The 20,782-nt window shown below is 57.6% G+C and overlaps 1 protein-coding gene across 5 annotated transcripts; it reads left to right on the top strand.

Moving 5' to 3' along the window:
* The first annotated feature begins 34 nt into the window (after positions 1-34).
* C20H3orf18 (chromosome 20 C3orf18 homolog) lies at positions 35-10,104 on the top strand. 5 transcript variants are annotated; one of them, XM_045990891.1, is made up of 6 exons: positions 35-224; positions 2,806-2,921; positions 3,239-3,626; positions 6,531-6,556; positions 7,152-7,299; positions 8,526-10,104. In XM_045990891.1, the coding sequence occupies exons 3-6, from the start codon at positions 3,393-3,395 to the stop codon at positions 8,604-8,606; spliced, it is 489 nt and encodes a 162-aa protein (XP_045846847.1). In that variant the 5' UTR covers positions 35-224; positions 2,806-2,921; positions 3,239-3,392; the 3' UTR covers positions 8,607-10,104. The 5 variants fall into 5 exon arrangements, with proteins under 5 accessions (XP_045846847.1, XP_045846848.1, XP_045846846.1 ...); XM_045990892.1 differs by lacking the exon at positions 35-224 and adding an exon at positions 320-436; XM_045990890.1 differs by lacking the exon at positions 35-224 and adding an exon at positions 448-1,665.
* Positions 10,105-20,782: the final 10,678 nt, after the last annotated feature.

Below are 20,782 nucleotides of genomic sequence, written 5' to 3'. Positions count from 1 at the left end.
TTCCACTCGGGAAGAGCCTGCGGGCTTCCCAGCGGGCTGCTGGGTAGGCTGTGAAAGCCGAGCTGGTTACGCCCGCAGCCCCACGGGCGGGAGAGTGCGTGGATGCGTGGGAGGTTGTTCCCTGAGAGCCAGGACCCTCGATTCTTCCTGAAGGTCACGGAAGGGACATGGCTCCAGCCCGCGACGACTACTCGGAGCTGGCTTTTGGGTGCCCGGCCACAGCGGTGTGTTGTCAGTCTGAGCGGGGGCGTGTCACCAGCCGGCTCGGGGGTTGAGAATTGGGGCGCGAGATCCAGAGGCGTGGTCTAGCGTAGCCTCCCGGCAGGCCAAGCAGCACGTGGACGGACTCCAGTGTTGGAGCGAGTAACAATTTGGGGGCGGCACCCGGTGTCCAGGACTTGGCTGAGGAAGTGGCCCGAGTCGCGATGGGGGCCAGGTAGTCACCGGACGCCAGGGCCGCTCTTGACCCTTTTGCTCCCGGGTTTTAGGGTTTAGAGCAGGGGGCTCGAAACTGGACACAGGAGAACTGGCTTCGAATCCTGACTATTGCCAGATCACTCTGTGGGCCTCAGTTACTCCTTGTACAAAATTCGTAGCAGTGTCCCACAAAGTGTGGCCTGCCGATGCCCTCCCTCACCAGAATCTACTGTTAACTAATAATTAGCTATTCAGTTTCCCGGACTCAGTCCCAGACTCGGTCCCATATCGGGGGAAACGCGGGGGAATCTGCGTTTGTAACCAAAGCTTCTGGGGTGATCCCCGTAAATACCTTTGAAAACCCTAGGATTAGAAGGTATCTGAAGGTATCCCCTGAGATGATCATACCGTAGCTGAAGGCTGTTCTGAGGGGTATATGTAGTCTTGCCTGTGTCAGGCCGCCCAATAATAATAGCTCTCCAATAATAATACCAACAGCTCCCAACTTCTCTGGACTGAGCTACCCCATTTCAAGCCGAGGGTGGGTGTAGTTTACCAAGAGCCCTCTCAGTAGAACCCATCTGAACAGGAAGCCGAGCCCCAGGGAGAGGAACATCTCGCTGTAGGTCACAAAGCAGTAAAGGGGCGAGCCAGAGTTCAACGCAAGTCCAAAGACTCCCAGTCCAGTGCTCTCCAGCGTCAGCCTGCATTTTGGGAGAACGAATCTATCTCCGCCGAGTGGAGCTCCGCCCGAGTTCAGATGCAGGAAGGGCTTGGCCACCCACGGCCCTCTACCCGACTTCGGCGTAGGCCACGGGTAGTGAGGGGTGGTCTCCAAGAACCGAGACCCTGTGTCCGGCTCCTGCTGGGGGCGGAGCCAGATCCAGCGACAGGCGAGCGGGCCAGTGCGGGGCAGGCTGTGGGCCTGACAGCCAATCGGGATCCGGGGGCGCGGGGAGCGGGCAGGGAGGCGAGGCGCTGGAGCGTGGGGGACCTGCGGGGCTACTCGCCTCCGCCCCACCCCCGCGGTGGGTCCAGGCCCTGCTTGTCCCGGCCCCCGCTGGCTGAGCCGGCGCTCGCGACTGCGGGCGGTAAGCTGTAGCGGGCCTAGCCCGCGGCTCCGGGCACCCTGGGAGGACGGACCTGGGGTCGGACCCGCTGCCCCCCCCCCCTCCCCGCCCTGGCCTCCTGCCGATCGCCACCACCCCTAGCCTCTCCGGCTGAGCTCGGCGCCCCAGAGAGGATTAAGTAAGTGCTGAGGTCGCAGCTTCTGTGCAAGAATGGAGGAATCACCGAGTCGCAGAGGCGGGGATGGGGGTTGGAGCTGGGAGGACTGAGGAACCTGGCAGAGAACGGTATGCAGGTTCTACGGAGGTCGCGGTGCCAACCCATCTCACCCGTTTCCTTCTCTTGCCCTTTGGACCCTCTGGCAGTCCCAGGCAGTGATGAGCAGGGCCTTTTCTCTGCTTTGGACCGAGGAGTAAACAGAGCCCAGAGCAAGAGTTAAGGGTCTGGTCCAAGGTCATGTCTGGGGTCAGAGGCAGAGCCACGGAAGAACCTGGGACTGCTGACGCGTTCAGCCTAGCTGGGGAGAGAGAGGGCAGAGAAGGATGAGCCCCCATATCCCTCTGCCAACCTTGCCCCTTCCTAAGGAGCCATCAGTGTGTACGCGCCTCACACACACCCATGCACCTGCACGGGGAGACACCCTACATAACATCTATTGGCTAGCACAGGGATGTATGTGTGCAGCCATGAGCCGTGTACCCCCTCTCCCTAGGCCCGGTCTTCTGCAGTGTCGCTGGGACCCCTTCCCACCTTGCTTTACTCAGGGCCTCTGGCCTGGGAAGGGGTAAGCCACACCCTGATCTGGGCACAACTCTTGCTCTCCATTCCCAAGGGAGGAGGGAGGAGAGGGGAAGCAACTCAGAATGGGAGCTCCATCACTGCATCTGAGTATATGCTCCCGGCTTACCTTGTTTTTCCTTGTCCCTGCCAGCCCCTAGCTCTCCTGTGGGGGTCCGGTGACCCTAAGAGCCTGCAGAGAAGCCCTGCCAAGGGACCTGACATTAGGCTCTCTCCCCTTTCTGCCTTCTAGTCTCTCTACACCTGTCATCCACCCCCGGATCCCCCCACCCACTGCAGACACAGCCTGGATCACACAGTGGGCTAGGTCAAGGGGCTCCTATGGCTCCCCCTTTCCCCAGTGGGTTGGCTGGGGGGAAAGTCGATATACTGGGTGCTTTCTGTGGGTAGGGGTTACACTGAGCTAAGTCTTTTCTAAGAACTAGTTCATTCTGACATTTCAGTGACTTTATGACCCTGTGAGGCTGTGAAGGGGGGGTATTTTTTGTTTTTTTGTTTGTTTGTTTTTAATCTTGATCTTAGACTCAGAAGAACTGAGACCCAGAGAGGTGGAGTGACGTGCCATCTGAGTCTTGGGCAAGTGTATCCCTCCAGGAAAGGAAAAAGCTGCAGTATTTTTTTTGTCCTCCAAGCAGGAGGTGAGGGTTATAGGGGGCAGGGGGTGAGGAGGTGGGAAATGCAGGGAGTAGGGGTATAAGGGTGGGTATTATGCAGGGGAGAGACTTTTTCTTTCAAACTTCCCAACTACCTTTCATATCTTCCAAGTATGATCACTATAATTATTATACCCTCAAAGAAGGGACATTTTCGCATGGGAACTGAACTTAAGTAAAGCATATGTCCTAATGTCCCCTGAGCTTGCCCTTGCCCTCAAACTTTTATTTGTACCTTCAGGTACTTGATGTCACCACTGATTTGTGTCCTAAGCCTCATGTTTTCATTCCTTCTCTTCCAGCACCCAGGGCACCAGGGAGCTCCCTTTCTCCCTGGAGGTGGCAACTAGAAAGCATAGCAGGGGCCACGGGCTGGGACACTGCTGATGTCAGGAGCGAGTTTGCAGGCCGAGTGACCACAGGCAACCTCTCAGCCAGGGCCCTCTCAGCATTGGCATGGACTCCAGGATCCCGCCTGCCGGGGGCTGGCTCAGCAGCCGCCCACCCACGTCGGAGCCTGACCTGGAGCCTGCCACAGAGGGGCCAGCCTCCGAAACCACCACTCTCAATACAGAAGCCACCAGCTTTAATGACACCCGAATCCCTGATGTGGCTGGTGGCACAGCTGGCGTGGGCACAATGCTCCTGTCTTTTGGGATCATCACAGTGATTGGCCTGGCTGTGGCCGTGGTAAGAGCTGGGAGGCTGGGGCTGACCTAGGTGGCTGTCATTTGGAGGAGGGCGGGGGATGGAGGTGTCAGTGTTTTGATTTTAGGGACTCTAATCAGAAGGTAACTGTCTGTTAATGATACCACAGTCTCCCTCTTCTTCAGGGATGTGTCTGGGGGCCCAGAGACCACAAGGGCTGCCTCCAACTGGAAAAACGAGAGAGGGTTCTGAGGGTGCCTGGCATCTTGAGCTGGGCTTTGAGGACCACGGAGGACTTGGGGAGGAGGGTGTTCCAGGTGGAGGGTCCTGATAGGCGAAAGTCTAGAGGCAGGCAGGAGGGTCTGTAAGCAGCAAGCAGGACAGTGAGGCAAGTGGGGGGGAGGGGTGAATAGGAGTAGAGGTCTAAAGATGATGGGAACAGATCACAGACCAAGGTGTGGGTAGGCATGGCAGGCTGCTGGTGGCCTTCATTCACTTGGCAAGTATTTCCTAGGCCCCTGCCCTGGACTGAGCTTTCAGGTCCCCAGGGACTAGGGAGACCAAAGCCTGCCAGGTGGTTCTTATGGGAATAAGAGCCAGATAAAACCAATGATGCCAAGGGGAACCCAGGGGGACTGAGTTGGGGGATTGGGCAGGAGGACTCTCTGGACTGGGTGGTCAGGGATAGACTAAAGAGGCAACATTAGAGCTGAGACCCTGAAGTGGAGGCCTGGCGCCAGTACCACAGGAAGGGACAGACTGGTGCAGACATCAGGATGGAGGTAGACTGGACTGAAGACTGAAGGTGTTCCCTGATAGGGGATATGATGTTTCCAGATCTGGTGTCTGTCCCTGCAGACATGGGCCCTGCCTCTAATCTGCCACACGGACACTCAGAATGTCACTGAGAGACTGGTGGAGATGGTGCTGGCTAAGACCAGGAAGGGAGGAGGTGCACCTGAGCTCCCCCGGGGGCCTGACAATGGTGGCATCCCAGCCACCGCCCCTCGCAGGCTCTGATGGCCGGCCTTAGGCTCAGGACTGCATTGCTCTGGCAAATAGGGCTGCGGATGGTCCATCCGTGATCTGGCTGGAGCTGCTGTTCAACCAAGGTTGCCATATGGGCCTTGTGGGCTCCGGATCACTGCCAGGGAACAAGGGATGGCCGGCAAGCAGGCCAGGATGCAGCACACAGCGCGAGCGGCCTCCCGGGGTGGGGGCGAAGCGGAGTGCCAGTGCTTCCCCACAACACTCATGTGGCAGTGAAGCAAACCGAAACAGCCTCACCTCGGGGAAAAAGTGGGATCTGGAATCTGCCCTTGGAACTCTAGGCCAAAGATTGTGTCCCAGGAACTTGGGGGCGGGGGGGGGCTCCCTGATGCTTCCTTTTGGAGGAACATTCAGAGGGCTAGGGTGGAGGGTCTTCTTAGCCAAACCAGAGAAGTAGGAAGATTATGGGGCAAAGGCAGTGGAGGGCAGGAAACAGCTCCTGGGCATTAGGGGACAGGTCCAAAGGTGCTCCCTGAGGGCTGCCCCATCTTCCGCTGTGCCAGCTGCCAGCAGGGCCAGGCTGGGTACCAGGAGGAGCAAATAGTGCCAGGCTGTGTGCCTCATATAGACTGAGTGGTATGGGCGGGCTTCCTGGTGGAGGTAGGACTGCAGCTAGATGGTGAGGCGTGGGGTAGGTTTGGAAAGGAAGGTATGTGGGAGGGTCATGTTGGTAGCTGGGGCAGAAGGAGCAGCAGGGGCAAGGCTGGAGATTGGATAAAGGCCCTGGCCTCTTGTGAAGACTCTGTAGGACAGGACCACAGGGCTGGGAGGAGGGCTTGGGGCCGAGCCAGAGCGGAGGAAGTAGAGGCAGTCCAGGTGCTGGGGCTAGAGCCACTAGTTCAGGGCAGGTAGGGCCTGGGGTCTGAGACCCAGAACTCCTCCAGCATCCCACCCACAGGACAGCAAGGGTGTCCTCCACAAGTGACCTCCTGGAGGGGATGGAGAGCAAGGGACTCTTTGGGTTCTTTTCAGGCCTTTGGGGTTTCCCAGGAAACAAGCTGCAGGAGGAACTCTGGGCCAGGCTGGAAACCAAACCAGATTCAAGCTGTGAATGAGGCATAAAAGGTGTAAGAGCCACCCTTTATAGGTTAGGGACAGAGTCTAGGGACACAGCTCTCCCCCAGGCAGAAGTGGTCATGCTGCTGTCGGTCAGAGATGACCAGTTTAGGCAACAGCCAGACGATGGCGGAGTCCCTGGTGTCCCTGCCCTGGTGTTCAGCCCCTTCCTCCCTCTCAGCGCTTAGCCAGGGCTGTCCTGCTCCATCCTGGAGCTCTTGGATCTTGTGTTTCCTCAGGCTGCCTAGGCCTTTATCTTCAAATCTTTACAGTGGGGGTTAGGAACTAGGAGCCTTCCTACCTTCCTCCAGCATCTGGGTTCTGGCATTCAGTCTGGGCTTCTGTCCAGGGGACTTGAGCTCTCCTCCCCACCCCGTCCACTGAAGGCTATCAGCCTCCCATAGAAACTCCAAAAGCCCAGCCCAGAGTCTTGCCTTGAGCACTGCCCTGCAGAGTCTAGCCACTACCTGTCCCCTGTTCTCTTTCCCCATATGTGGCTCTGGGCCTGGGGGGAGTTGAGAGGAAGGGGGGTTGCTAAACTCTTCCCCTCCCCCCTTGAAGAGTCCAGGGCAGGTGCTGAGTGGCTGGAGCTGTGGTCTTTAGTGGCAGAGAGAGCAGGACCCTGCTCCTCACTTCACAGCCCGGGCACCGTGGGCATCTGACACACATCAAAAGAAGGAGCAAATGCAGGATGTGTGTGTCCCTGGGAGGGAGTCCCGGAGGACTTGGAGACCCATGGTTCTCCTGTTCATTGGCCTCAGCTTGTCCCTTGTCCCAAGGAACTGCCGGTTAATCAGAGGCTCCTCACCTGGCCACCTAACACTGCTCCTTCTCTTGCAGGTTTTGTACATCAGGAAGAAGAAGAGGTAACTCCCCAGTTGCTGTGTGGGGCTGGACCCCAGGGCGGGGGGTGGGAAGAGAGACCCACCACCATCAGGGCCCCTCTCCCTTGTCCGGGAGCCGGGTCCTTTCCTGCCCACTGAAGGCTGGGGTTAACGAATTGGCCTCTGGGAACACCAAGTCACCCACGCCCCACTGCCCCCCAGCTCCAGGTCACTGACTCCCCTCCCCTGCCCGGTGCCCAGAGGCTGTGGCTTACACAAGGGCCTGGCCTAGGCAGTCCCCATGGACCCCACAGGTGATGCCTCTCTGGGCCACAGCCCCATCTGGTCCCAGGAGTGAATAACCATCCATCTGAGGGGTGGAGATGGTATCCATCATCTTGGATGAACTTGGATGGTATCCAAGTTCCAAAAATGCAAAAAATGGCTTTTTGTTTAATCCCAGGGGAAATCCAAACACACACACACACACACACACACACACACACACACACACACACACACCCGCCCCCAATGTAGCTGTGTGCTCAGGCTTAGCCGCTCAGCAGGCAGGGCCTAGAGGGCTGGCAGGAGGGGAAGGGCCTGCCGTGCCCCTAGCAGCCTCTGCCCCCACCCGCAGGCTGGAGAAGCTCCGCCACCAGCTCATGCCCATGTACAACTTCGACCCCACGGAGGAGCAGGATGAACTGGAGCAGGAGCTGCTGGAGCACGGGCGGGACGCTGCCTCCGTGCAGGCCGCTGCCTCTGCGCAGGCCGCACAGGGCAAGGTGGGCACTTCCAGGCTCCCCTGGCCAGCCTGCTGGCTGCGCGTGACTCTGCCACCCCCGCCCTCCCTCCCTCCTCATGCAGCTTTCCAGCACCTGCCATGTGGTCAGGTGGCAGCTAGCCGGTATATGGGTTTTGTCAAGTTTGTTTAGAAACTGGTAGGATTTCTCCGTGGCCACCCACACACTGACTGCACAAGGCCAGGGCAGCCCTGGGAGCCAGCCCAGTTCTGCCCCTGCCAGCCTAGTGACCTTGGTAGCCCCCTTGGTCTCTCTGAGCCCCTGCTCATCCACGAATGAAAATCCTAATTCTTGCCCTGTGTGCCCCCATGTCTGGACTAGGAAAGCAGGAGAGGACTTATGGGAGAGATTGCTGTGGGCTAAGAGCCTGGTGCCTTTGCCCTCCTGAGGGGCTGTGTTTCCTGAGTGGGTTGTGGTGGTCAGATTCTGGAACGGGACACGTCTGAGTAGACTAGTGGGTCCTAGTAACAGGCAGACCCCAGGCGGATGGCGACCCCAGCCAGACTTGCCTCTTAACATCCAAAGGGTTGGGTTCTTGCATGATCACCCAGCCAGAGCCACTGGCTGATTGCCACCAGTCCCTCCCAGATCCCCAAGGGCACCGTGAGGAGGCCTGGCCTCTCCTTGACCCATGAAACCCCTTTGTATTTCTCCTTGCCTTGACACCACATCTGGCCCTGTCAGAGGCAGAACGAGGGGAATGGACTCAAGCAGAGTCCACACTGGGGCTCCAGAGAACCCCTGGTTTTGCCTCCAGTTCTATGGCCGCTGATCGGGACACATTCCCCATTTGGGGTATTTGGGAAATCAGGCTGAAAACCTTGGTCCACCCAGCCTGTGGGACAACTGACAATTTGACAAGTGTTTCCTGGGTGCCTCCCTTGGGCCAGCCAGGGTGCTAGGGCTGGAGGGGTGGGGAGGTGAGCCCCCTTCTGCTGGGAGAGAGGAGTGCATGCATAATTCATCCAGCCTCTAGGCCCACAAAGTAAGTGCCTGCTGGCAAGCTGGTGATGGCTGGGGGAGCGGGGGAGGAGTCATCTGAGCCAGTGGTATTTCCACGCTGAACTTGCAAGGAGAGCATTCCAAGCAGAAGGCATAGTTGTGCCAAGCACAAACGGGCAAACCAGGAAGCAAGGGTGGTAGTAACCAGACCAGAGAGTACGTGGCCTTGGTCGAGGTCCTTAATGCCCTTGACTGTCTCTCTGCAGACCACGCTCCCCTCTCAGGGCCCACTGCAGAGGCCCAGCCGGCTGGTGTTCACTGACGTAGCCAATGCCATCCATGCGTGAGTGGCCCGAGGACCGGCCTGGACTTCTGATGAAGACATCTGCCATCGTGCCCCTCGGGCTGCCCGCTCCTGATTGTTAAGACCCACTCTCAGGACCTGTCCTGCTGAGGCCCAGCTGTTCCAAGGACCCACCTGCTGGCTCTCCAGGCTCTGAGAGAGGGCCCTGGCCAGGCTGGACATCTGGCTACTGAGGTCTCCTGATCTGAGGGCCCTGGCATAGGGGACAGCCCTCCTGTCAGGAAGGTTGAGAGCCACTGCTGGCTTGCTTGTGTCCTGCCCAGACCCCTCACCCCTTGGTCTGCTCCTCTAATATGGAGGATGTGGGGGGAGACATGGGATAGGAGGGGAGGTGGAGGAGAGTAGGGAGGGGCTCCCCTTTGTCAGGGAGAGACCTGTCTTTGGAATCCGCAGCGTCCTCTAGAATAGGGAGGGAAATCAACCAGGTCTTGGGGACAGGGTGTGGTGACACCCGGGGAGAAGCCCAGGGATGAACCAGAACTGCCTGGTGGGCAAGGACACCGGGAAGAGGACTGCTCCTATCCAACCCATCTTTATTTTGGACGTTCAGGAGGCCTCCCAGCCACCCTCCCTGGCAGCCAGCTATTGGCTGGGAAAGGGGGAAGGAGGCCGAGGAGTAGGTGTAGAGGGCCCTCAGAGGGTCCAGGAATGTGTTCACATGCAGGCATATGTCTGTCCTGCACAGGGTAGGAGGGAGACCCTCTGTATGGACTCCACCATCAAAGTCCATCCTACCCCTTTCTGTGTGCGGGAGCACAGGATAGGCCACTCTCTCTGCCTTCAGCGTTCAGGGACTGAAAGGAGAGGGAAGCCAAGGTGAAGGTCGTGCTGCCCACCGCATCTCCTCACTGGGCTCAACAAGCCAGGTAACCTGCTTCTGATAACGGTTCCCTGTCCTGGCGTATATTGGGGATCTAGGTTTGTGGGAGACGCTACTGGACTGAGGGCAGTGGTTTCAGGCTGTGGGCTATCTGGGAACATTCTGACTACCTGAAACAGGGTGGGGATAGCCCCACAGAAAACAGTTTTCCTAGTTTTTGATCGCACAGCCCACCCACCCGACACCCCTCAGGAATTCTTCAACCAGTTTGGGGCATCTAGGCAAGGCATGAGACCCAGCCAGACCCCAGAAGCTGGGCGATCATCTCCACTGGGCATGCATGCACACATGAGCATGCAGAAAAGCATGCCCACCCCCCTACCCCAGTGCCCAGCTTCGCCACCACCGCTGTCCTCACTGATTGGAAGGGTACACGGGGGAAGCAGCACAGACCTTCTGTTGGGCGAATACCACATGTCAGGAGGGGAGGGCCAAGGAGACCCGTGCAGGGAAGATTTGGGGTGTATGCCCTCCTCTCAGTGCGATAAATACATTAGCACTTGAACCAACTGGAGGGCTGTGGGTGATCTCGGGCACACAGATGCTGTAAGGGAACTGGCACCTCCGTGTGAGAGCATTAAAGATGTCATTAAGATGTTTACACAAAGAGAGTGTGAGCCTGTGACGCTTGGGGTGTGAAACCCCAGGAGGGACAGGATTGTTTAGGGGCTGTGGGGGGCCTGGAAACAGCCCGGCTGGTTTTCCTTGATCTGTCTAATGAAATGCCTCTGGCCCCGAGATTGGGCTGCTCTGGGGCCTCGTGTCTCAACCGTGGGGTCACAATGCTTGCCATCCCCTGGGGTGGAGAGGCCAAGTGGACAGGACCTTGTGGGGCCTGAGGAAGGAGGGGCTTGAGCCCCAAGGTCCAGGGGGAGGTGGAGTGCTTCACTGTCCATAGGAACTGGGTCTGGAAGATAAAAGGGAACAAAATAACGGGGTCTTTCCTGGAGCACAAGGGAGCTGGGGCTGGGTAGGGGCAGGAAGCATTAAAGGTTATTTGTATGGAAAGCACCGACAGGGTTCAGAAGGGTTTGGGGAGAATGATTCCAGGGTGACCAACTGTCCTGGTTCTCCCAGGACTGCCCAGTTTCTAGCACGGGAAATCCCACAAACCAGGACTCTAAGTGACATCCAGATTCTCCCCTAAAGAGCTGAGCCTTCAGGCTAGCATAGGAAACAAGGACGGGGTGAGCACCCTAGTTCCATGGTGGAGGGCTGGGCTGGAAACCAGGCTGTGGCACAGGGCCTTCAGTAAAGGTGAGGACCCAAAGCCTCCCTGGGCCACCCACACTGGGTCAGACAGCTGGGCATGTCAGTGATGACCCTGGGCTTGCAGAGGGAGTTCCCTCCCCCAGTAGACTAACAGAAGGTTCCCTAAGAACCGTGGGGCAAGAGGGGGAAGGGGTGGGTGGGCTCTATGCTCCCATCTTGTTGAGTAACCCCTCAATCCAAGAATGTAGGAACTACAGAAGACCCAATGTCTGAGGGACCCTAAAAAAATGGGGCCTGCAGAGTAAGGCCAACACCTAGGGACTAGGGCCAATGTGGAGGCTCCAGAAGAACCCCGTCCCCATTCTCTCATGCCCCTTTCCCATGGGTAGGCCTAGCTATGTGGTGGGCAGGGCAACTTTTTGTAGGTGACGGGGCCACTGCCTCATCCTTGTCCCCTCACAGACCCCCTCCTCTTCTCTCCTCCCCGCTTTCTCCTTGCTAGCTCTCTTTCCCAGCCCCTGAGAAGAACCAAATTCCCAGCCAGTTTCCAGGTCTCCCACAGAGCATGGGATCAATAGTTATCAGGGTGAAAGGATCCGGTTGACATGTCCTTGTGACTGTGGGCCTGGCAGTCTGACCAGAATGTACCTTACTGCCCTCAGCCAGGCAGACATGGTGAGACAGTCACCTGCCCGCCCTTACAGCTCCTGAAATCAGCTGCTAACGGAGGCCCTTGGGAAACGCCCCCGAGGGACACACACACACACATCCATCAGCGAAATCCCTATTCATGACTAGCAACCTGGGCTTCGGGGCAGAAGCGACACCAGCTTGCAGGGAGGACTGTCAGGGTGGACGTGGATGGGCGCCTTCAGAGGAAGCCATCTTGTTTAATGAAGTGAAGTGTCAACTTCCAGCCAAAGCGTAATCCCGTTGCCTGGCTGCCGGCAGATGCCAGGGACGCCTGCAGAATGTAAAAGAAAGTTCTCATGGAGGCGAGCCCAGAAACTCCAGTAGAGCAGTCTAACCTTGTAGTGGATTCCTTCCAGAAACATTACTGAGCCCAGCTCTGTGGTCCTGTCAGTGAACCAGCTCTGTTGGTTGGTGTCTGCATCTCTGTTTGAGATGGAAGGAGGCAGGTGTCAAAGAGGAAAGAAGGATGAATGTGTGAGGGTGTGATGTGTGTATATACACACACTGTTTGTCTGTATCTTTGTAGCTACGTCTTTATGCAAAAAAAAGACCGGGACGGGGGCACCTGGGTGGCTCACTCGTTAAGCATCTGCCTTCAGCTCAGGTCATAATCCCAGGGTCCTGGGATCGAGCCCCATGTCAGGCTCCCTGCTCCATGGATAGCCTGCTTTTCCCTCTCCCTCTGCAGCTCCCCCTGCTTGTGTTTCCTCTCTCGCTGTGTCCCTCTGTCAAATAAATAAATAAAAATCTTAAAAATAAAAAAACAAAACAAAATAAAAGAAGATAGGGACAAGGTCCAGGTGTGTCTGGGGGACAGTCAGAGGCTGAGGCCAGATGACCCCAGCCCGTCCTGTCCAGTACCACCCTCAGCAGTCTTCAGTGTGGAGGGTCTTGGCTGAGGGCATTCGAGGGAACCCCAGGAGCTGCTGGGCTGGCATCCCACCTGCCCCTGGGTCCGCCCTGAGCACCTCTGTCACCCCCACCTCAAAGCCCCTTTGGCAATGGCCTCCAACCCCACTCATCACCCTGGTCACTTGGATTCTGCACGTGGAAGCTCAGGGCAGGTATGCGGGAGCCAGAGGAAGGTAAGCAAGTGTGCGGGGGGAAGGGGCAAGAAGGAGGAAACCCCAGAGTCTAGAGGCTCGCTCAGCCCAGGAGGGTGTCTGTGTGAGGAACAGAGGAGGAGATGGGGCAGACACCTGTCTGGGAAGGGGGTTCCTTTTCCCAGCCCCTAGCTGGAGAAATAAATGCAATAAGGGTCAGAGACCGCCCACCTCAGCTCTGGACGGTCCCTTTCATTCACAGGGTTCTGCTTGAAAGGTAACTCTCTGGGTGCCTGGCGGGATTCATGAAGGTGGTAGGCCTGGGGTTCCTGTGTGGGCAGGGGCTCAGGGGAGGGAGAAGCTCAGAGTGGCTCCCGCTAGCGACCAACATGCATCATGTCTGATGCCCACCATGGCCTGGGAAGGTGGGCTGTCTCACTCCCATTTCATCCATGAGGACCTTGTGCCTGAGCCGCGAGGGAAGAACAGCCCAGGGCTCTGTGTTCAGCTGGTGCAGGGCATATCAGCCTGGGTTTGAACTGGGCAGCCTGGGCACAGGGTCCACAACTTGTGTCGCCCAGGCAGCCCTCGACATGGAGTCTTTGGGAAGAGCAACACTGCCTGCGCCCACCAGGGGTGGGCTGAAGTGCTCCAAACCCCCACCTCCCTGCTCCTTTAGCCTGGCAGGAGGCTGGGTATGTCGCCAGACCCCTTACACACATGCCTCATAGGGGAAAGGGCCCCAGATTCAGCCCAGCTTTTTAGGCAAGGGCTAGGCCTGGGTCACTTCGGAGGTTTTGTGGCAGCCTGGATCCTGGCCCCATGTGCTCTGGGTGTACATGTGTGGTACTGGGGGGGGAGCACCCACAGCCTTGCCCGCCAGCCCTCTGTTCTCTTGATACACGGTCACTGGGGGGCAGCATCTCCCCTCTAGGGCTGCCCAGGCCCCGCAGGGCACTGTCAAGGAGACCCCAGTCTCCTAGTCTCTCACACCTTTGTGGATCAAGGGTGTCCACTTACCGGGGCTTCCCCAGTGTCTCCTGGGTGAGGCCCAGCCAATCCCCTCAACTTTTGTCCCCAGCTGCACCCTGGGGTCTGGCCTGGGAGAATGTAGAGAGAAGACAATGGCAGATGTCCCAGCCATTGGGGCTGACAGGCCTCCTGTCCTCTAGCCACTGGTTGAACAGGAGAGGAATGAGGTGTTCTCCCTGACATTCCCAGTACACTTCCTTTGGAGGCCTGGAGGCCTGGGTTAGGAGGGGCAGTCTGCTCTACTTCCTGGGTGCAGCAAGAGATGAAAGGGCTCGGAGTAATAACAATGCCAGTGATAATAACAGTAATATTAAATAATAATGACGTGTGATCTAAGGGGCTCACACCATGGGCATGGCACAGTGGACCACTCATAGGGGAAGGGCAGGGTCAGACATCCCTGTGCTAGCAGGACTGCCATTCAGCTCACGGCTATCCACGGCCCGACAATGGCCAGAATCTGGTCTTCGTAACAATTACCCTGGATGGGCATGATCCTACACAATCTCACTTTATTTCTCGTGTCCGTGGTGAGGGCCCACCCGCACTCATCTTACAGGGGAAGAGATCAGCACCCAGAGACTAAGGTTATCAGGCTCAGGGCCAGGGACTCCGCTCCTCTTCCACACCATTCCAGAAAGGAGTCTCAGACAAACCCTAAAAATGGGAGGGTGATGGAGCCTGACAAGGCACCCAGAAGGCCCTGCCCACTTGGGCCCCCATCTGCTTCCTAGGCTCTAATGCCAGCCCGTGCTGTGACCGGCTGATGGCCGCAGGCGTTGCAAGGGGCCTTCCTGTGTGACCGCCGGGTGACCACCCCCACCAGGTCATGTGTCTGGTGCTCACCACCCCCATCCCAACGGTTCTCCTCAGACCCCATCCCTGAATTCTGTCCCCGCACCAGCCTCTCCCCTGTTTGGTGTGGAGGCCCGCCCTCATACTGCAAGCCCCATGTCAGGGGCTCATCTGACCAGCCAGGACTAGGGTGATGTGAACGGGAGCCTAGGAGTCACCCACTCAGGGGCTGATGTGGCACTTGCACCACCCTGAGTGTGAGTGCCTCTGGCAATCTGTGGCCCGGGGTGCCTCCCTCGCCTCCTTCTAGTCCTGGCCCTGCGACTGAGGCCCCTCTGGTCAGGACCCAGCAGGCAGACACTGATTCCCCGCCCCCCCAACTCCCCTCCTAGCAGCCTGGAGGCCCTGGTAGGCCATGCAGCAAGGGTTAGGGCCCGTGGCCAGGCTGGAGCTCCGGGAGAGGCTCCTCACTGGGAGAAGGCTGAGGACACCAGATTGTGAGAGATTTAGGGACGTAGCAGCAGCTCCATAACGGGTCAGTAAGGTGACACTCAACAAGGTGAAACCTTGGCCGAAGGAGGAGGGCAGGACTCCCTCTGTAAGTCCCCATGGGTGGGTCCGACCCAGAGTCTGTGTGTGCATGTGAACCTCCTGGGACACCCGCAGGTAGAATCAGAACCCATATAGTCCCCCAGTAGCCCCAGAGCCTGGGCCCCATTTGTGCCCTCATATTACAGAGGGAGAAACTGAGGCATAGAACACTACGGTTGCTCAGCATGAGGCAGGGCCTGGATTCATCCCAGGTGGCCAACCGCCCCCGCCCCCGGAGCTCACACCCAGCACTCCCAAAGAAGGAAAGAATGTTCTCTGAAGACAGAGCTGCCCCTCCTCTGGCCCCTCATTCATTCCCTTCAAATGCCACCCAACTCCCCTGCCTCCCAACTCCCCTACCGGGCCATCTGCTAGACTCTGGAGCTGAGAGCCCCTCCCCACCCAAGGGGCTGGCAGGGGTGGGGGGGGAGTACCACCTGGTGTGCATGCCAGAACAGTGACCCTGATAGCAACAACAACCTCCTCCCCAGGGAGTGACAAAGATGCAGGCTGGGTGACAGGTCATCCCTTCCAACTGGGGGCGCAGCAAGGCCAGGCGTCGCTGGGCTGGACCTTCCCCCAGGCTTGGACACACAGGCTGGGGGATGTTTCAGGCTGGGCCAGGTGCGGGGATCAAGGGGCTTCCTCACAGCCGGGGCGCTAGGGATGGGAGGCTCAGCAGGTGACCCCGCACGCATGGAGGGCCCACACTGTGCGTGGCCAACCCTGCGCGTCACGCCAACGCCGCCTGCCTCTCTCTGCAGAGGGAACCCCTTGTCCTCTGCACTGGTGCCGATAGCAGAGTGGCTCCGTCGGACACTGCTCTGCACGAGTCTCCGGACGGTGGTGCTGCTGAATGCCCCCCTCCCAGACCCACTGCGCCCAGCTTCATTTCCTCCAGAGGGGCTGTTCGCTCCCCCAAGGGGGTAACTTCCCGGGGCCAGAGCGGGTGGCGCCCGCTCCATTTCCCTCCCAGAGACGAGGGCGCTCAGTTCGGAGCCCAATGTGACCACCAGGTGGCGGTGCAGGCTCAGATGACGGGACGGTGGGGGTAGGGGGAGGTCGGAGGGAGTGAGGCGTTGGGGAGGGGGCGGTGCTCAGAGTGAAATTTGGCCTTGAGGCGTTTTTTCAGGACTCTGGACGGCTGGTGCCCAGAAGTTGTGGGCTTCCTCCCTGCCAGGAACAGGTCTGGGCCGGGGCTGGGTCAAGAAACGGGTTGATGACTGGCCTGAGTCGTTGTAGCCGCGTTCATAGTAGGTGCTTGGGGCTATTTAAGGAGTGGAGGATTGATTAGTGGTTCCTGCCTCACCGGGAATGAAATGAGTTAATATACAAAAAGCACATGCAGAGTCTTCAATAAATGTGTGTAGTTATCTGCGCTTTTATTAGGAAAGATGGTTCTTCCCAGAACCTGGGCTCCAGAGGACCCACTCATCTTGGGTTTAGGGGCCTAGGCTGTGGGCCCCACCCCAGGATCTAGTCAGATTTGCCCAGCAGGGGATAAAACTGAAGCCCAAGGCCCCACCATTCCGTGCAGCCATCCTGTGGTTATTTGGGGACAGCAGGGAGCTATGCCAACCACTGAGGGTGGCAGAATGGCTGGGCCCTGCTTGCGTTCACCAGGAGGGTTCCATGGGGAGGAGAGAAAGCCAGCCTTCTCCTGTCCCTGACAGGGCTGGCCCGCTGGCAGGCTCAGCTGGCTGGAGGTTGGGCAGGGTGAAGCTGGGGGCACAGACCCTTTGGTGGTCATGGCCCAAGCGCAGAGATCAGCGGATTACTCCCTACAGGAACTTGCTCACTGCCCTCTGTGCCTATCCTGACTCCACTCTAAATGCCCATCCCATCTTTACCTCAAATCCTAGCTTCTAAAGAGGATAAAGGTCTCTGTCTTCCCCCGACCATGGAGGCTTTTCTCCCCCTGAACTCCTATGAGATCAATCAGCTGTCTGTTCCACTTGCACCTGAGTTCCAAGAAGGTTGAGTGATTTGTCTTAGGTCACACAGGGTTTAAACCCAGATCTGGGGCCAACCTCTGAATGGATCTGGTTTGTTACTGCATCCCTCATGGCGGGGACCCGTTCTGGCCCGGGACTGGGGCTGACTGCTGGGTCTACAGTGAGAAGCCCTCTCCTTTTAGCTCTGGTATCCCCATGAGTGAGCACATGAGATGGGGCGTTTGCTGCTGGCAGCAGCCAAACTGTGTGGCTGGGGAGGGCAGGAGCTGAGCCATCTCCTCCCCATACATCATCTCCAACAAGGCAGATAGCAGGAAAAAAGCAGCTCCTGCAATGTGATTACTGGCGGTCAAGTGCAGCAGGCCGACTGACTCTGCGGAGGAACTGCGGTACCACTGGTCCCAGATCCTCCTGCAGCCGTGAAGGGGAGAAATGACTCATGGCGAGTCCACTCTGCTTCCCCAGTGGGCATGGCTGCCAGGGGTCCCAGAGACCCTGGACAACTGGATTCACCCAAATGCCCCTCGCTGCTTGAGTGAGCTGGTCTGAATTCCAGCTCAACCACTGTGCAACTCCAGACAAGTCTCTGACCCTCTTGCCTCAGTTTCCTTATCTGTCAAGTGAGGCTGGTCCTCCCTACTTGATAAAATTTGAAGTTCATATTTGTAGAGGGCCTGGAACAGTGCCTGACACATAGGAAACACTAGGTAAATAAATAACACACTGAAGATCTAAAGGATGGCCGAGGTGGGACAGGGGTAGGGGTGGTGTATGGGGGGGCAGGTTTTGGCAGGAGTGGGAGGAGTCTCATATAAGCTCAGGCTTCCAGCAGCCCTGGGGTCCACAGGTCCGCTTGGTCCAGGTCACACCTCCTAAGGTCTTGCCCTCCAAACCCTCCTGAGTCACCCAGGTTCTAAAGTTGCCTCTCCCACAGTGCCTATGGCCCCACCTAGCCCCCTTCTCTGAACCTGACCTGACTTGGGGCCTCCTAGGAACACAGCTCAGTGTCTGGCACCTGGCCTGGGAGCGACAAGTGGGAGCAGCTAGGGCAGGCAAGGAGAGGGCAGAGCCTGAGCTCAGGGGCCAGAGAACTTTCTGACTGAGCTCCAACCACCTTGCCTGTTTTTCCACTGGGACAGATGTGATCCCTTCCAGTTCCTGACAGGTCCTGAAAACCAGAGGATGACAAAGATTATTTGGCCACTCCCCAGTCACTCCTAATTCAAGAACCACAGCTGTGCTCAGAGCCCAGGAGGCCTGGGGGTCCACAGGCTGCCAGAAAGGGGCTGGCCCCTTGTTCCACCTTGTTCTCTCCCCGGGTCCGGAATGCCAACTGCCTTCCTAGTCCCCAGCCCAGAAACTAGGGCCCTCCCTCAACCTGCAGGCCCCAAGGCCAGGTACAGCAGCCCCCACCTTGCCCCCGCTGAGTCTTACAAGTATACCCACACAGACCACCTGGTCATCTTCCCGGGGCCTCCCAGCCACCCCAACCAGGCTCCCAGTCATGCCTATTGCCATACTGCCCCTGTGGCCCTTCCATCCTCCATTCATGGGCCAGCAAGGCTTCCAGTGAACTCTGGAGCTCTCTAATCCAGCCCCCCAAGGTCCTCAGCCTTTTGTCTCTCCTGCCCAGCCATCCAGTCAGCCCTCGGCCCTCTAGCCCCAAGCCTGGGCTGGGGTTATGCCCTGCCCTGCCCCTGGCTGGACCTTGGCCCTGGAGGGCAGTAGCCTCCCTCCCTGCCCTCCTCCCAGCTCTCTGGCAATTACCCGAGTGATTAATTTGGTAATTAATTTGGTAATTAATCATGTTCTGGCTGCTCAAGACGCTTTTCTTCCGCTGGCCTGGCTTGGAATATAGATCTGCTTGGCTTAGTTTTCTGGGAAGGGGGGCTGATGAGCCCTGATGGCAGGAGGGATGGAATTCACTCTGAGTCCCTAGCCTATCCCCCCACCCCAGGACCGTGTCAGGCACACCAGGGCTGCTTATAAAGGTGGCCGAGATGAGACTGAGTTGAGAAAGAGAGAGGCCCAGGTTCCGCCTCTGGGGAGGCCCTGGGAGTGCTCTAGGAGGCTCTTTAGCCCTGCTTCTCAGACCGACTCTTTCCAGTCACAGGGAGCTCACTCTCCCTTGGCAACCGCACCTCCAGCTCAGCCTTCACTCTGCCTCCTTCTCTGGGCTTCTGGGGGTGCGGAGTAAGGGATACAGAGCTCCTGTGAGAGTCATGGTCCTGGTCCTCAAGGAGCTCCCAGCCTCTCGAAGCCTCCAGACAGAGCAGCTCCCCCCATTGGCTGGAGAAACAAGATGGCCTCCTGACAGCGGCACTATGGTAGGACTGGGTGGCCCAGGAGACACTGAGTTCCAGCGCTCAGCGGGGTTTGGGTTGAGTCCCACACAGGGGGCCCTGCCCTTGCTGTGGGCTCCAGTGGGGCTAGCCACCAGACATGTGGCCCACCAGATGCACCACCAGAACGGGGTCCCTATGGAGCCAGCCCCGTGGCATTGATTGAAATGGCCCCCTGCCAATTAGGATTTTTTAAAGAAATGTATAATGATTCCTAATTGGCACCCTCATTAGGTGCCAATTAAACACTTAAGCATTTCTTACAAGTTTAACACATTAATAAGGCAGCTCATTACATGTTAACGAGATTTATTTCTCATATTTATTATATTGTTTCACCACCGCTGACAGCAGAGTTATTTTTAAAAACATGACTTCTGGTTTGCACACAGCCATCTTCCTTACCCTGTCTTGACAGACAGCCTGTCCTACCAGGGCTCTCCTCTGAGTCTTGGTCTCCAGTCCCTCTGGGTGCTCCCTGGCCTCTTTGGTCCAGCCTCCCATAGGTGAGTCAAGCAGGGCACCTTCTTTCCAGAGTCTGGAAGGACCAGAGCTGGGCCCCACCAACAGAAACCAGACTTGGAAGGGTTTCAGAGGCCGAGAGCCGTGCGGAACCTCTGTCCATTTGGCCAAACTCTGCATTCTAGGAGCACTGATGGGGCTCAGGGAAAAGCACCCCTTGTTTTAGCCTCCTGGCAGAGCCCAACCTAGCAGCAGGCACTACAATGGGGGCTGACACTGTGAGGGCAGGAGCACAGCAGCCAGAAGAGGAAAAGGAGGTCCTTTGAAGCTGTCCTCTCAGGTAGGAGTAGTGTTGCAGGGAACTTATGCAGAGACCAGGAGCCTGGGAGAGATTGGGAGGTACAGAGGACTGGCAGCCGGCAGGAACAGATCCTTGGGGCTTGGCTCCCATCCAGAGAGCAAAAGGGGGGGGGTCAAGGTGGGGGGGCGGGCTGAGTGTGAACAGCAAGGATGTGACCAGATTTCTGTTTAGAAAAATCAAAAGGGGAATGGTCTGAGAGAGTCCAAGGGAATAAACACAACCTCCCCCCTCCCATCTGCTACATTCCTGGTGGCCTCCCTTTGGTCAGATGCAAAACCAGCAGGCGGAGCCAGATAGATGACCCCAGCATGCCTCAGCTTCGTGGGAACAGGCTGGGAACAGGCTGGGAAGATGGGCTGAGAGGTCTGGAGGGCACCGCAGTGTTCCAGAACATTCACCCTCCTTTTAAAAAAACCTGAGGCTAGCATCCAGGACATATACTACCCCTTGTCCTTGCATGCCTACATGAGACACTGCCCGACCCTCATCTGTCCTGATAATTGCATCATCTGTGCAAGGAGGATGCTTCCGATTCACTCAGCCAGGCTCCTGGGGTGGGCTGTTTCCAACCGATTACTCTTAGAAACATCACACAGTGAATATCCTGGGGTATAATTTCACATGCGTGTGAGGGCATCTGTAGGATAAATTCCTAGAAGTGGGCAGTGCTAGGTCAATGGATCTGTGCATTTTTAATTTTGATAGATATTGCCAAGTTGCTTTCATAGAGGTTATACAGTTTCCACTCTAGGAAGCAGCTACAAGTTTCGGCCTCCCCCATGCTCTCCGGAAA

Source organism: Meles meles, chromosome 20 (genome assembly GCF_922984935.1).
Source record: "Meles meles chromosome 20, mMelMel3.1 paternal haplotype, whole genome shotgun sequence".
Classification (NCBI taxonomy): domain Eukaryota; kingdom Metazoa; phylum Chordata; class Mammalia; order Carnivora; family Mustelidae; genus Meles; species Meles meles.
Note: the sequence above shows the minus strand (reverse complement) of the source record. Positions and strands in the feature narration are given on the sequence as shown.